General features: G+C 33.9%; 2 protein-coding genes and 1 long non-coding RNA gene across 3 annotated transcripts; 1 reads left to right on the top strand and 2 right to left on the bottom strand.

Moving 5' to 3' along the window:
- Positions 1-4,765: 4,765 nt before the first annotated feature.
- Positions 4,766-7,187, bottom strand: mmy (mummy). Its single transcript, XM_053766750.1, has one exon. The coding sequence runs from the start codon at positions 6,965-6,967 to the stop codon at positions 5,504-5,506; it is 1,464 nt and encodes a 487-aa protein (XP_053622725.1). The 5' UTR covers positions 6,968-7,187; the 3' UTR covers positions 4,766-5,503.
- A 1,703-nt stretch (positions 7,188-8,890) lies between these two features.
- On the top strand, positions 8,891-12,794 carry LOC128682176 (uncharacterized). Its single transcript, XM_053766757.1, has 2 exons — positions 8,891-9,759; positions 10,301-12,794. The coding sequence occupies exons 1-2, from the start codon at positions 8,926-8,928 to the stop codon at positions 10,493-10,495; spliced, it is 1,029 nt and encodes a 342-aa protein (XP_053622732.1). The 5' UTR covers positions 8,891-8,925; the 3' UTR covers positions 10,496-12,794.
- A 494-nt stretch (positions 12,795-13,288) lies between these two features.
- On the bottom strand, positions 13,289-14,921 carry LOC128682186 (uncharacterized). Its single transcript, XR_008406087.1, has 2 exons — positions 14,487-14,921; positions 13,289-13,755 (listed from the first exon to the last, which is right to left on the bottom strand). It is a non-coding gene; the product is annotated as an uncharacterized LOC128682186 (long non-coding RNA).
- Between the last annotated feature and the right edge of the window lie 1,370 nt (positions 14,922-16,291).

Below are 16,291 nucleotides of genomic sequence, written 5' to 3'. Positions count from 1 at the left end.
CGTCGCTGCTGTTGATAAATTGCTCTGGCCCATAGACTTTTAAAGTCCTTACCAATGGGGCCGCCCTTTCTAAATGTTTCCAATGTATTCCATACACAGACCATTTAACCCATTAAGCTTAAATAGTCCACAAACTATACATGTATTCGTGATGTTACACGATTGATTTAGTTACCTATGCACTTAAATAATCATTTGATTATGGAGGTTCGTTTTTCAAGTGGTTTAGAAATGAATCGTTGCCGAACCTTGTAAGAATTGTAGTGTGTAGCCTGGATTGTAGTATAATCGAATGACTACACTACAAACCAGTCTCCTAGAAAGAAACTTTTCATATTTCAAAAATGTAATCATAATATTTGTTAAGTACGTGGTTTAAAAAGTTTATTAAATAAAGTTAAATCGTGATTATTGAAATAAATTGAAATTAAATGATACCTACGTTAATGATTGTAATTAGGTATACATACTCATATAATTATCATCATTACTACATACCTAGTCAGTATAAAACAAAGTCGCTTCCCGCTGTTGCCCCTATGTACAAAATGCTTAACCATGTTATTCATAAAAAACTTAAAACATAAGCTAAAATAATTTTTGACACTATGGCACTTAATAATATTCAAAATTTAGATAGAGACAAAACGTATTTTAGCTAGCATATCTAGGCAAATTATATTTTATTTATTTCTAAGTAAATTTTACTTTTAATTACGTTTTATTTTTTTTATAAATAACAAGGTAAATATTTAAATTACGAAACGGATTTTATTGTACATGTAAAACGATAAAACGGACTTGTAGTACCCATGGATTTAATAAGTACTTAAAGAAGTAGCTACTAATTCAATAGTTAGTACCTCTAACTATGACAGACAGATAATACATTATCAACAATGTCTACAATCCGATACACGTTTGCAAAGTGATTGTGATTTGTAATCGACCTTGACATTTCGCGGGCAGACGACGCGCTGTTGTTGACATTTAAAAGAGCGCGAAAGTGATTATTGAATATGACGTGAGAAAAGTTCAAAGTGCCAAAGAATGATGCCATTTAAAGGAGACGCTCCCGGCACGCTAGCGCTAATGTAACAACTAACTATACATTTTTATCGATACCTTTATCGATACGTTTACATTTGTAGCGAAAACTAAAAAAAATACCACAGGAGTTATTTGCTGTTCCATTAATATTATAAAGGCGAAAGTTTGGGCAAATTTTTATGAAATTTGGTATATTGGGGTCGCTGATTCCTAGAATTATATCCTATATATAGATTCTATGCAATAGGATACGTTTTATCTCGAATCTACGCGATTCTCGTAGGATTTAGTCCAAAAGTCTGTCTACTCCAATAGGTAATGTCGCTTTATAAAGTAGTGGCGCTACTGTACATGAAAACGTAAGTATTTTTACATCGCGGAGTGCAGGTATTAGAATGAGTGGTTTAAATAGTACTTATTATAGTTTTCTGTTGTACAAATTATAGTCACAACTTTTAGTATTGTGTGTCCAATAGAAAACAATAGTACTTAGTAATAAAAACTATTACTAGCATGTCCTTACATATTATAAAACAGAGTCCTCTGTCGCGTCTGTCTGTTCGCAAATAACTCAAAAATACGTTTTCACAGGACTTACTAAATCGATTAGTGAGATTTCCTAAGAGGGGTTTAGGTACGCAAATAACTCAAAAATACGTTTTCACAGGACTTACTAAATCGATTAGTGAGATTTCCTAGAGGGGTTTAGGTACGCAAATAACTCAAAAATACGTTTTCACAGGACTTACTAAATTGATTAGTGAGATTTCCTAAGAGGGGTTTAGGTACGCAAATAACTCAAAAATACGTTTTCACAGGACTTACTAAATTGATTAGTGAGATTTCCTAAGAGGGGTTTAGGTACGCAAATAACTCAAAAATACGTTTTCACAGGACTTACTAAATCGATTAGTGAGATTTCCTAAGAGGGGTTTAGGTACGCAAATAACTCAAAAATACGTTTTCACAGGACTTACTAAATCGATTAGTGAGATTTCCTAGAGGGGTTTAGGTACGCAAATAACTCAAAAATACGTTTTCACAGGACTTACTAAATTGATTAGTGAGATTTCCTAAGAGGGGTTTAGGTACGCAAATAACTCAAAAATACGTTTTCACAGGACTTACTAAATCGATTAGTGAGATTTCCTAAGAGGGGTTTAGGTACGCAAATAACTCAAAAATACGTTTTCACAGGACTTACTAAATCGATTAGTGAGATTTCCTAGAGGGGTTTAGGTACGCAAATAACTCAAAAATACGTTTTCACAGGACTTACTAAATCGATTAGTGAGATTTCCTAAGAGGGGTTTAGGTACGCAAATAACTCAAAAATACGTTTTCACAGGACTTACTAAATTGATTAGTGAGATTTCCTAAGAGGGGTTTAGGTACGCAAATAACTCAAAAATACGTTTTCACAGGACTTACTAAATCGATTAGTGAGATTTCCTAAGAGGGGTTTAGGTACGCAAATAACTCAAAAATACGTTTTCACAGGACTTACTAAATCGATTAGTGAGATTTCCTAAGAGGGGTTTAGGTACGCAAATAACTCAAAAATACGTTTTCACAGGACTTACTAAATCGATTAGTGAGATTTCCTAAGAGGGGTTTAGGTACTTAAAATGTTATGTAATCTGTGGTATAATATTACAGTCTATGAATTATCATAATGATCCTAAATACTATATCTATTTAACCTAGATTAGTTATACATAATTTTCTGAAATTGTTTTTGACTATATTTAGACTTTGTCAACTATCTACCCTATTCTTTCAAATTAATACTGTTAAAACGATGTTTATTAACGTTTTAACACTGTGTCGTAATGTTAACGTGTTTTGTAACGCAGGCTCAGGCAATGTAGCCACAAAGCAAGAAACCGGTCTCTTTGTAGTGTTGAGGAAATATCGATAGTTTGCTATCGATAGTTGACCTCGAAAATCCTTATGTTCTTATATATTTCTTTACATATCCTTACTTAAAACAAAGTCATCTGTCGCGTCTGTCTGTTCGCGATAAACTCAAAAAGCACTGCACCGATCGGTGTGATTTCTGAGCAAGGTTTAAGTAGGTGTATAATTTATTATATTCTTACTCGAGCGAAACCGGGACGGGCCTTTAGTCTAGAATAATGCTTTCTATTTCTAATCAATAATTCATATACAGCTCCAGAACGAGGCAATAATATCGAGTTTGCGTGTAACACCTCACCTTTCCTTACCATCAGGCTAGATTAAGGTTAAACGAACTCAAAATTTAAAAAAAATACTTGTTACTCCTACAAAAGTACCTAGCGATTATTTTTGATCATCGATAGTACTTATGGTAATTTGATTGGTTGGAAGAAATTGCATTTGCGATAAACCTGTCTTTGCGCTGATTTTATAGATTACTAGGAACCCGCTGCGGCTTCGCACGGGTGTAATATTAGGTATGTTATAAAGATATAAACCTTCCACTTTTATCACTGTATATATTATAAAACCTATATCAAAACCCGTTGCGTAGTTTCAAAATCTAAGTATACATAGGGACAGACCACGGAAAGTGACTTTGTTTTATGTGATTAAGTATAGGTTTATGCTACAACCTACAACTTATGTGTTTTCTGTAAATGGTGCCTATAATATTGAAAAGATGTGATGTGAGGATTATGGGGAAATCTCGAGGGATTCAATAAATTATACTCTCTTGGTTTCGTTCATCGTCTCCGTGTAATGTCAAATCAAAGTACTTACTTTTTTACAAATAAAAAGGCGGTATTTTATGACATTGACAGCTGTCGTTAGACAAATATTGATTTGAATATAGTTTCTTTTATTTACGAGGGACAATACTATCGATATATTAGATACTATAGATAGATTGAGCATCACTACAACGCCGAACACAAATTTTGTAATAAATAGACGACTTGTCGACTTTGTTCGACCTCCGAAATATGTATTTTTAATATCAGAAATATAACAGGATGTTAAATGATTAGATATATACTTGGGGGAATACCACGAAACACGTAGCACGTTATTGCGTCCACGCGTTCTCTATTTTTACACGATGCGTGCGTACACGATATGGAAGGAAATGCAGTTCTGCCACGAGTCATACTGGACTTAATAGTACAGTCAACAGCACATCAACCTACGCAAATTCATTGCAAACTCGCCGCTATTGCCGCGCCATAGAGGTTCATGCAGGACAAAGTGGTGTGCTGTTGACTGTACGGTCCGTTTGAGTCCTAACATGTAAACAATCTTCACGGTACCTACTTATTATCGAATTTTGTTGAAAATAAATCGATTACCAGTTCAAACCTATACATTGTAATGTAAAACAATTGATTAACCACGAAAGTAATTACCTAAAAATCTGTAAAACTAATAAAACTTTTTCAGTCTGATGAGCATTTTCTGTTGAGGTATAAAAGTCGAAGATCTGGAACACCTGAAGAAGAGTCATAACAGTTCAGCTAAACTATAGAAAGTATACTTTTTCAGTCTGATTAACATCTTCTGTATGCATAGGTATCGTTACATTTGTCTGTACAATTAAATTTATCTAATAATTTTGACTCCTTACCAAAAACTGTTTGGCCACGCGAACGAAGTCGCAGGCATCAGCTAGTATAATAATATTTTAAAGAAAATATGAAGTTTAAATACTCCCATGGTTAAATAGAGACGCTTTTAAACAATTAAAACAAGTTAATTTTAATTTAAGCAATATTTAATATTCTAATTACTTAGAATTTTAAATCACATTATACAAATATCTAGAAATATTCTTAAAAACTTAATATTATATCTAGCTCATTTAATTTTATAATTTTGTATTGTGTACGTAAATCCATAATAATAATATAAAAGTGAAAGTGTGTTTGTTTGTCTGTCTTTCACATCAATGTCATGACAATTAAACACTCTTTCACATTTAAAATATTGCTAGATGCTGCCCGCGGCTCCGAAATAATATGTTTCCAGTTCAGCCATAGAATTTATAATAATATTTTAGGCAAGAAATTATTTACAAAAGGCAGTTTTCACATTAAATTATGCGTACATAATTAACTTTAAAAATAAATGTGAGAAGACTAGTTCAATGTATGAAATTAACAAAATTATTTCTGACATTTTCATAATTATATGAAAAATAGAATTTTTAATTCTAATAGTAAAATATTTTTTATATAAAAATAAATCTTTTTTTTTTTAAATTACCATGTTTTAATCACAAACATATCAATTAATACTGAATATATTTTTTTAAGTACATATTGTGATGTTCATTGTAAAAATAATTAATTTAATCAACGCAATGGAATTCCGAATCAAAATTAATCAAATTTCATAATTATAGATTACTTTTAAATGGCATTACATACTGCAAAGTTTTTTCTTTTTGAATGTTGTTTTCTTTTAAATAATGTTTTCTTTTAAATGTTGACCATCAATGATTGCCATTCACACCATTTGACTCCAACTCGAACATACTTTTCAAATGAAATAGGTTTATAACAAAATCTTCATCCTTCACCAAATCCACCAAATTTTCACCTCCATACGACAGCAGCGGTGAAATTTCCACATCAATATTATCACCTATATGGCCACCCGCCTGCCTTATATATTTTCTATGTAGATTCAGCAAATCCACACGCGCCGTTGTCGGACAATCTTTCTTGGCCGCATCAGAATTTTTCACCGGTGAAAACTCAACGTCTCTCGAGACTTCTAAACAAATGAAGTTCTCGGCAAACTCAAACACATCGAAAATGAACTTTTCAATTTTTATACCGTTTGGCTCTGTCGGCGTCTGACGGACACCGTTGCTGTCTACATATGGAATCTTCTTTTTAGCCAAATGCAGTTTTAATTTCGATTCGTAATTGCAGATTTTTGTTAGAAATTCGGCTGAAAAGTAATGATTGCAGATATTACCAGCGGAGAAAGTTAATCTCCCATCAGGGTTACGTCTTTCCGCTGCTGCTTCAGTCAGTTCTGAGTACTCCACAACCTTGTAATGTCCATTCACACGGCACACAACACCGACAGCTTCACTCGGACAAGACTTTTGGACCACTTTTGCAGCACAATCTGCATTTTTACTCGTACAATAACCAATGAAAACCGGGTCTGCAACTTTAATCAAGATATTGTCAACGGAATGTGCGTGTAAATGCTTAACTCCTCGTTTTGTGATGTCTTCAAGGATTCCTTCAGTCTTCAAAGCTTTGTACAACCCTCCGTTGCCATCGGGAGCACATGCTATGTGGTGCTTTTCATCCAAAAACACTTTCCCTTCAAAGTCATAACATGGCAGTGTGCCTTGATTGAAAAATATTATGTCATCTTCATTTAATCCAAAATATGAATGGTTTTTAAAGTAATCCGCAGTCGGAGCCATAGTGTGTTCAGAAGTCATGATATACCAAGTTATTCTACCTTGCTTTCCATATTTCTGAGCAGCCATTTGCTGAATTCTGACTATCCTCTCCGCTTGAATTTGGAACAATGTTTTTTTCGATGGCAATCCCACATTGTACATACCTTTAGGATGTCCAAAGCCCAATCTCGTAGCTTGACCTCCCGACAGTAACAATACACCAACTCTACCTTCAGATATTTCTTTAAAACCAAGGTTTTCATACTCTTCGTACTTTTCGTTGCTCAGATTACTAACAGACTCATAGTGGCTGTCCGGAATCGGCTTCAAATCGTGATCCAACTTTTCTTTTATCACTTTAGAGGCATCGACGGCCCGTTTGAACACTTCGTTGACTTCTGCGAAATCTAGCGCGGAAATTTCGCGGGAAAGTTGCTCCTGCTCCTTACTTGATAGTTCCGGCCAGAATTTGATAAGCTGCTCTTGACCGTGAGCAGATAATCGCGAAAATAATGTTTCGTATGACATTGTTGCTACGACCGACCGCGGAGATTAGAAAGTAAGAACTGATACATGTTTGTATTCGCGCGCAATGCTAAGTTTCACTCTCCCACCACTAAATAACAAAATTCCACACGTCGCCGATCACCGTGCCGCGGTTGGCTGACATTTCATTTCACGAAATATAAATTATTTATTTACATTGTTTTTGCCTACGGTTTTTGTATGAATGACAGCGGGATGGACGATGTCACTTTTGAAGTTTTGACTTTGACATGGTATAATAAAGATTATGTCTACACAGATGATGGCTTTATGGGCTTAGATCCCTTTGCCTTTCTAAATGTTCATTGTATATATATCACAGATAAATGAAATGAACATCACGTAGGTATTTGTTTGTTCTCATATCATAAACCACTGTTTTTCTCACTCCGTAAGTACTCCGTGAGTAATAAGGAGTATTACTGCACATAATAAGTCGTCCCTTGTCGCGTCTGTCTGTATGAACGCGACAAACTCAAAAACTACCGAATTGTTTTTTGTACAGTTTTCAACAATATAGATAGTGATAGAAGTGAAATAAACTTATATATAATTTTGGCTAAAATGCGTACATCGGGTTTTCGTTTTCGTGGGATAATGGGGATGAACTGTGGGATAGGATACTATGTAACTCAGAAATAAGACTATAGCTTGCTAATGGTCAAAGAATATTGCAAATCAGTTGTAAGTAGTTTTATCCAAAGTAAAATAAATATTTTTCTTTGTTTCCGATGATTATCACTACAGAGTAGTTTGTAGTTTGTAGCTTTGGTAAACATCATTTAATTTAGAATATGACGTGAAAAAGTGCCTGGGAAGGCCTAATTTCTGAATAAATGATTTGATTTTGATTTTTTGAATTTGAGTATCACATATTTGTGATATGGATTTTTTCATGAAATTTATTCCATGGTAATACGTTATGTTGCTTATAATACATAAATAAATTAAACAATAGTTTTATTTATTTTAGAATTTTTTATTGATTCATCAAAATGTTGAAAAATTCTACTCCACTGTCAAAGACACAAAACATATTCCGAAAATAAATATTTATAACACAAATCATAAATAGAGGAACATTCCAATCAAATGTTCTTGTTTATCTGTGATCTACAGGTACCTACTTTTCTACTACACATCAGATGGGCAATAGTATAGTAATAATACTCTTACGCAAAGCTCAGCGCAGATGGCATTACTGGTACACTAAGGTTTGTACATTAGTAGTATTAGGTAAGGTTTAAACATTGGCAATGGATGCAAAAAGCGCCAATTTTCAATATTGCAGATTTTCGACCAAAAATACCTTCTACGCAATCGTAGTACGAGTTTAAAGGAAAAAGGAAGTATTTAGTGGATTATCCTAAAAATAATAACACTATTTTACGTTATGTTCTGCATTATTTGGTCTACTGTGGTCATAAACTGATAAAAACTTGATTTTAATTGAAGATCTTACCTGTATTAATTCCATATTTTAATAAGTCTTCACATGTGAAGTGTTTCAAGCTTCTTTTCGACCGTTTACTGCCTCGAACATTTTACAGCGTAAGGCGTATCCCACAGTTTTCTAAGTTTTTTTTTCTTATGGAAAACGATTTTTCCCAGATATCGGCACCCGAATATATAATACATTGTTGTATATTTTCAGAAACGAATGCTTACATGATGAAAGGATTAACAAAGTACTCTAAAATAAACGTTTTAATCGACATAGCAAAAGGAGGCAAAGCTTTACACTGTACAGCACTGTATGTTAGGTTGTGTACCTACACAATACAGTGCTGTACTCTGGCGGGATAAATGTGCAGTAATACTCCCTATTCTTAGTTCAAGTTTTTAGTTCAAAACATTGGTATTAAAAAACAGGTTTTGTCTATGGTTTTCTTATTTAATCTGTGACTGAACTGATAGGTATCTATGGGTGGTATAAAAAAATGCCAAATGGTTTTGGCGACGCATGTTATTTACTGTTGCTGTGTATTAAATTCATTTTGAATATTCTGTATAGTTTCAGTCATATAGTTTTATTTATTGGAGGATTAGTGGTGAAATATATTTTTGATGTAACAATGACAGAGTCTTCGAAGAAGAGAAAGCGTAAAAACTCCGAAACTTCACAGACCGTTATAGTTCGAGGTATAATAAACGCAAACTGGCAGAAATTTCTTTCCAACAACCTTTTAATGGATACAAAGGCTTCAGTGCCTATATCTGAAGGCAAAGAAACTTACACGGGTACTTTCAGACGCGCCAGAAAGAAAAAAAACAAGAAAGAATCCAATGTTGAACATAACCTAAAAAGTTTGAATATTGATAATAAACCTGTTGTAACAAAAAATACGGTACATCACGGAAAATTAGACACGGAATTAGTCATAAAAGAAGATAATGTGAACAATGCGAATAAAAAAAAATGTAACCTAACAAAATTTTTGGCCATAGATTGTGAGATGGTTGGTGTAGGCTATGAGGGTGGTGATCATATGTTAGCTAGAGTGTCCATAGTGAATAAATTTGGTGACTGTGTTTATGATAAATTCGTAAAAGCACGTGAAGAAGTGGTCGACTACCGCACAGATGTTAGCGGTGTAAGGAAAGAGGATTTAATCAACGGTGAAGACTTCTCCACCGTACAGAAAGAAGTAGCGGAAATAATTAGAGGCCGTGTTTTAGTTGGCCATTCGTTAAAGAATGATCTGAGCGTGTTGTTTTTGTCTCATCCTAAAAGAAATGTCAGAGATACATCCAGATATAAACCATTCCGGAAGGTGAGAAAATTAATGTACACTCCTTATTTACAAACACTATGTACCTAATATGTACATAACCTATATAACATGTAAATAATCGTCACAGTACATATTGTTGAAAATAGATGAGAAATAAAGAAATATGTATTAGGATAAATCACACAGATTGAGCTAGCCCCAAAGTTACTTCTAGACTTGTGTTACGGGATACTAACTCAATGTTACTATATTTTATAACATATACATATATAGATAAACATCCAAGAACTGAGTTAATCAGAAAAAGATAATTTTCCATCATGACCCGACTGGGATTGAAGCCGGGATTAATAATATTGCCAAGACATGTGTGTTTCATTCTACTTTATGACCACAACCCTTAGCCCTGAGGAATAAGACTGTAAAAAAGTGTCGTAAATCAATAGGATTCCAATCCACCTCTTAGTCAATAGTGAACAAAATAAATTAATAAAATACGACCTTTTTTTTCTGTTTAAATTTTTGACAAGGCTTGAGTGCACTTTAACGACCATTTATCATGAAAATTATTATGTTTCAGGTTACTAAAGGCAGTACTCCATCCCTCAAAAGGCTAGCAAAGGAAATCCTCGGCATAGAAATCCAACATGGTGAACACAGCTCGGTGGAGGACGCACGCGCCGCCATGCAACTTTACAACACTGTAGCGAAGAATTGGGAAGCCATGATGAGCGAAAAAAGGGGTTATTACAGAAGATTATTGGACGAATCGTAGCGTTGCGAATTGTAATACTGTATTAGAATTATTAGCTAGTCTTTGTGGCATGATTGTGTTTGAACTTTGAACTTCTGTGTAGTACGTGTAATGTTCACCAATAATTGTTGATGGCAACAGAAGCCACGTGCAAGTGAATCTGTTAGTTAAAAAAATTGAAGTTGTCTCTATGAATGAAACTGGTTGAACACCATCTTAGTGCAACCTTGTTATTTACATGTAACCGTTGAGTTGATTAGCAGTGAGACGCATATAACCAATCACAGTGCGCAATAGTGACGCGACGACAACCACATCGCAATCGCATCCCTCAGTGAGTCGACTCGATAGTGAGAAGTGAAATGCGAACTTCTTTATTGATATAAAATGAGTTTTTATACAAAAATGTCATTTTGGACACAAGCTTTTATTGTTGTCAGAGATATTGCATTCAATTTGTGACAAAAAAATCATGTCCTTGCAGTAAACCTTGAGGTGTACCCACGTCTGTAGCGTTGCTCGATACACCATCAGGTCAAGTTTATCATTATAAAGCATTGTCATTCAAACTAAATGTCTATACAAAATTTCAGCTCAATCAGTTGAACATAGCTTCAAACTTTTTTTTTCTTCTAAATTTTTGACAAGGCTTCAGTGCACTTTGTGTGACTATGTCAGCCTCATGGGGGATCTCTAATATAAACTTATCTAGCTTTCATATAGGTTGTCCACAAGATATAAGCTTCAAACTTGAATAGGCTAGTTGCCAAATTTTTGTTTTGATGACTATTCGAAGGCTCTTATATCATTAGAAACACCAGTGAAAAAAATACTGTGATAATGACAATACTTTCAAAGATACGACAAAAATAAAATCACACATTTTTGACTCGTCCAAACGCTCTATATGAAATGGCACGAATAAGTGACGTCACAACGTGCGAAAATGTTCGCGAAGAAAGATATGCTTGTTCGACAGCTACATTAAATATTACGTTACGTATCACCATAAAGGTGATAACTTAATAAAAGTTGTTACAAAATGTTTGCTTTTTATGATGGTTAAATTTATTTTTATAATTTCATACTTTTTGTAAACGGACTTTCCAACCAAGTTTAAATCTTCGTATTTAGATCCAGCTGCATTGTTACAGTCTATGGATTATCATAATGATCCTAAATACGTCTATTTTATCTAAATTATACATATTTATTAAAATTCTCTGACCTTGGCAACTACCCTATTGCAAGATTCCACCTGAGACATAGAGACATAGCAATATACATACATATTTACATTGCAAGTTAGATAAACGCTTGTAATACAAACGTGTTTCTGTATTCAAAATGGACGCCGAAAAACTATATACAATTACTTCTATATCAAACCTCGCAAATGATTGCCCAACAGCCATATGACAATATTCGTAATGTCGAGGCAATGTTATAAATTAGATGACGTATCTTCAATATCATGTACAGTGAATAGCACATCAACCTACACAATATCATTGCAAACTCGTCGCTATTACCGCGCCATAGAGGTTCATGCGGGGTAACTTCATGTGCCTTTGTTTTGTTTTTCTTTTGCTTTTCCTTTGTAAGAGGCCTGAGAGAACGGATTTTTTTATATATGTGGTGATCTAGATGTCGTTAGTTTAATGTAATAATTTTGACGAACTCGGTGGCGCAGTGGTAAAGTGCTTGCCCCTGAACCGAGAGGTCCCGGGTTCGATCCCCGGTCGGGTCATGATGGAAAATGATCTTTTTCTGATTGGCCCGTGTCTTTGATGTTTATCTATATATATATATATTTGTTATAAAATATAGTATCGTTGAGTTAGTATCCCATAACACAAGTCTCGAACTTACTTTGGGGCTAGCTCAATCTGTGTGATTTGACCTAATATATTTATTTAATTTGTGGCAGTGGTGCTTCAGTGGTTAAGACCTTTCGCTTCAGATCGAAAGGTCCCAGGTTCGAATACTGCTCGCGCCACACGAGTTTGTATTACCAATCTGACTCATGTATAGTTTTTTGGTTTTCATCGACCACCATTTGCTTCCGATGAAGGAAAATATCGTGAGGAAACCTGCACACTGGTTGACAGTGTAAGTTTACTTGTGTGTACGCGACTACTTGCCACTAGATGGCGGTAGGTAGTTGTAATAGTCACGTCCGATGCCTTTAGGCGACTTTTAAATCTAACACCAGTTTTAGCAATAATACACTCGAAAAAATATAATAATGAGCAAATATTGTACATAAAAATGTTTTTTGTGTTTATTCTTTGATAAAATAAATATTTTTGTAAAGTTATTGTTTGTTTAGCTTTGGCCCGCGGCACCGTATTCCTATCTCCGTTCTGTCTCCTAACAGTTCGTCAGTGTCATTCGAATGCGTGAACATTGCGTAATTTGTATGAGAGCGTTTATTTACTGCAATGAGAAACCAGCAATGTACTTATTCACTATTTGGAGAGGCACCCATAGAAGAAGAAAATTTTGAATAAATATGACAATTTTAACTTTTATATGTTATTTTTAACTAACGGCCCGTGCCGGCGTCGCTAGGATACAACATACAGCACACTCGGGTAAAACATAATCTATATTCTATATATATACATATATATATATATATATATATATATATATTCCTTAAAAGCGTATTTAAATAGATTATGACAGTATTCCCCATAAGAGTTCTAATTGTTATGAAAAAACTTTTTGTATTTTTTTAATTAATGACGCTATTCTGTAAGTTGAAATATCGTAACATTATTTTCCTTAACATAAAATTCACACCTATAATAATATATAATAATAACATACTTTTTAATTATTTCATTGCCTTATAAAAATAATACATTTGTTTCAATTAATTCATTAATTTCTTGTTTCAGTACATACTTAGTTAGCCATGCCAATAATACATTTGTTTCAATTAATTCATTAATTTCTTGTTTCAGTACATAGTTAGCCATGCCACCTGTCAACCCTCTTGGGTTGACAGGAGGCATGGTCTAGTAAATTCAAAAGACTTATACAGGAAATTAACTCAAATGATGAAAAGTATTCAAAACGAAAAAAAGAATCTACTGAAGACCCAGGCCCCAGCTCCTCGATACCAGCAGTAGAAAATCAGCAAAACTTTCGTATTAGAAAATCCTCGTGTTCCTCATGCAGTAGCCATCAGTCTGGACAAGATTTTTCACCTGCTTCTGACGATGATCAAGAGTATAAGCCCAGCTCTTCGGTTGATTCATCTTCACAAGAATCTGATAACGCGACAGGAGAACAAAAGGCCAAGAAAATGAAAAGTCAACAAAATACAGTCGAAAAAAATTAATCTCAATCAGAATTAAATGAATTCAGCTTTCATTCGAATCGCAAAAATCACAAAGGTATCGCCAGCATCTACTAGTTCATCTGAGTCTTCTTCTAGTTCAAGCTCTTATTCTAGTAGTTCAGATTCCGAAGACAATACTACCGTAACATCAAAACAATACTCTTATCCATTACAGCCAGACATAAAAAATACTGCGAATAATTCTGATCAAATTTTGACACCATTACAACAAATTGCCTTTGATTATGACAATTTATCTCTATCGGAAGATGAGCTAATGGACAGTTCCTCAATGATAATGAGTGAAAATCCTTCTTACAATGAAAAATATAGTGAAGCTCATAACACAATTACCAATACTTATTTTGATACAGTAATAGACAACAACTCGGGATCCCAATTAACAATTGAAGGCACACTTGACATGTCTAATAATAATATTTACTTCAATCTTCCATCGTTAAAATGCATTGCTTTACAGAAAATTACAAGTTTAAATATGAGGGACAATACTAAATGATGTTTACCGAAATGGCTCTGATGGGCAAACAAAAAAACGAAGGCGTGGAAGTAAAAAGTCTTTAGCAAAAAATATGGGATTGCAGTATACACCATCTTCTTCTAAACATAATGTAATTCCTAAAAGAAAAATAGGTTTACCTTGCAGCGATAGTTGTCGATTGAAATGTTATATTGAATATTAATATTTCCGAGGAAGAACGTAACGAAGTCTTTATAAATTATTGGAAAATGGATTCACTACAACAACAAAGAGATTATATATCCAAACATTTAACTGAGATAAAACTCAAATATCAATATAAAAAAATTTATGACAATAGAAAACCTAAACACTCATTTTATTTGACTATGAGGCGAAAAAACGGGGAAACAAATACAATGTAGTAGTGATGAGTCACAGCGAACTCTATGATATTAAAAAACTTCAAGAATATAGATTTACTAAAAATGTAGACGGAGAAATAGTTAAAGTCAGTGATATAAGAATGTTCAAAACTGAAAAAATAAGTTTAATAATTTGGTAATTACGTATGTTTTTTCCCGGGAAGCACGACATATAAAATACTAGCGACCGGGACGGCTTCGCTCGGTTAAAAACATTATAAAAAATGGTTGCCTGTAAAGTCGGTTTTACGGGCGAAGATTTTACATGACAACGTCTTTTTCTCGGTAGAATATTTATTGATATGAATATAATTAAATTGCACAATAGGAACAAGGAATTGAATGAAAATAATAAGAATTGCACAAATTTTAACTATAGAAATATATTTTGTTTACTAAAACATTGTACATGTAAACTTAAACTTAACTAATTCCTGCGCGCGCGGCAAACCGATCATAGTTGAGTGGGAGAGAGACGCAAGGCATTCGGCGGGCCTCTCTCTCGTTCGGTGACTCATCGTAACGTTACCGGGCGTTACACTTTTTCATAAGTGACTCCCAGCCGCAACCTAATTTAAGACGTTGTCACGTCAAAACCCATAAGATATTTATTTCTGACGACCTCGGTGGCGCAGTGGTAAAGTGCTTGCCTCTGAACCGAGAGGTCCCGGGTTCGATCCCCGGTCGGGTCATGATGGAAAATGATCTTTTTCTGATTGGCCCGGGTCTTGAATGTTTATCTATATATTATAAAATATAGTATCGTTAAGTTAGTATCCCATACCACAAGTCTAGAACTTCCTTTGGGGCTAACTCAATATGTGTGATTTGTCCTAATGTATTTATTTTTATCTATTTGTTTTTAACACAAGAAAAAAGTATATGAGTTGACTTGATAGTAACTAAGTACAATATTGACAAGGTACCGGACATAAACACATCTCCACGCAATAATAATCATTACAATTACAACTCATTCCTATTTACCTAATCATTATATCTCTGTCTTCAGCACGTTATTTAAATTAGATAGAAAGATACAAAAGATTAAATTACTAGAAGATTCTACGTTCAGGAGGAATTCCCCCCTAGGGATTGCATGAATCGGTAAATATCGTATTTTAACCCCTGAAAGAAAAATAGATTTGATTATAATAACATTAATAATTTATAATTTTGTACTGTTTTAATGTGAAATGTGTTTATGATCTTTAGTAGGTAAAAAAAAATATTTATTTATTCCTGACTTAAGTCTATCATTACAGGTTAACCCAATTCGAAAGTGTATCTTACAAAAAAACCTTACAACCTATATTAAGTTAATTTATAACAATTATGAGTAAAAATTCTCGAGATACAGACTCACGTCTAGTTCGAGGATGGGCTTCAAAATGGGTCAAGATAGATAAGTTTTCTCTCACCAATGTAACTCATTAAAACTTATCTAAGAATAACTTAGTACAAATTGAAGATAAATACGCTTCATCATTATTATATGTAACAGGATATGATTCGTAATGAGCTTAGGGCATTCGACATACATTGGATGGAGAAGACCA

The sequence above is a fragment of the Plodia interpunctella genome, chromosome 29 (genome assembly GCF_027563975.2).
Source record: "Plodia interpunctella isolate USDA-ARS_2022_Savannah chromosome 29, ilPloInte3.2, whole genome shotgun sequence".
NCBI classification, from domain to species: domain Eukaryota; kingdom Metazoa; phylum Arthropoda; class Insecta; order Lepidoptera; family Pyralidae; genus Plodia; species Plodia interpunctella.
This window is presented reverse-complemented; position numbering and strand designations above follow the sequence as displayed.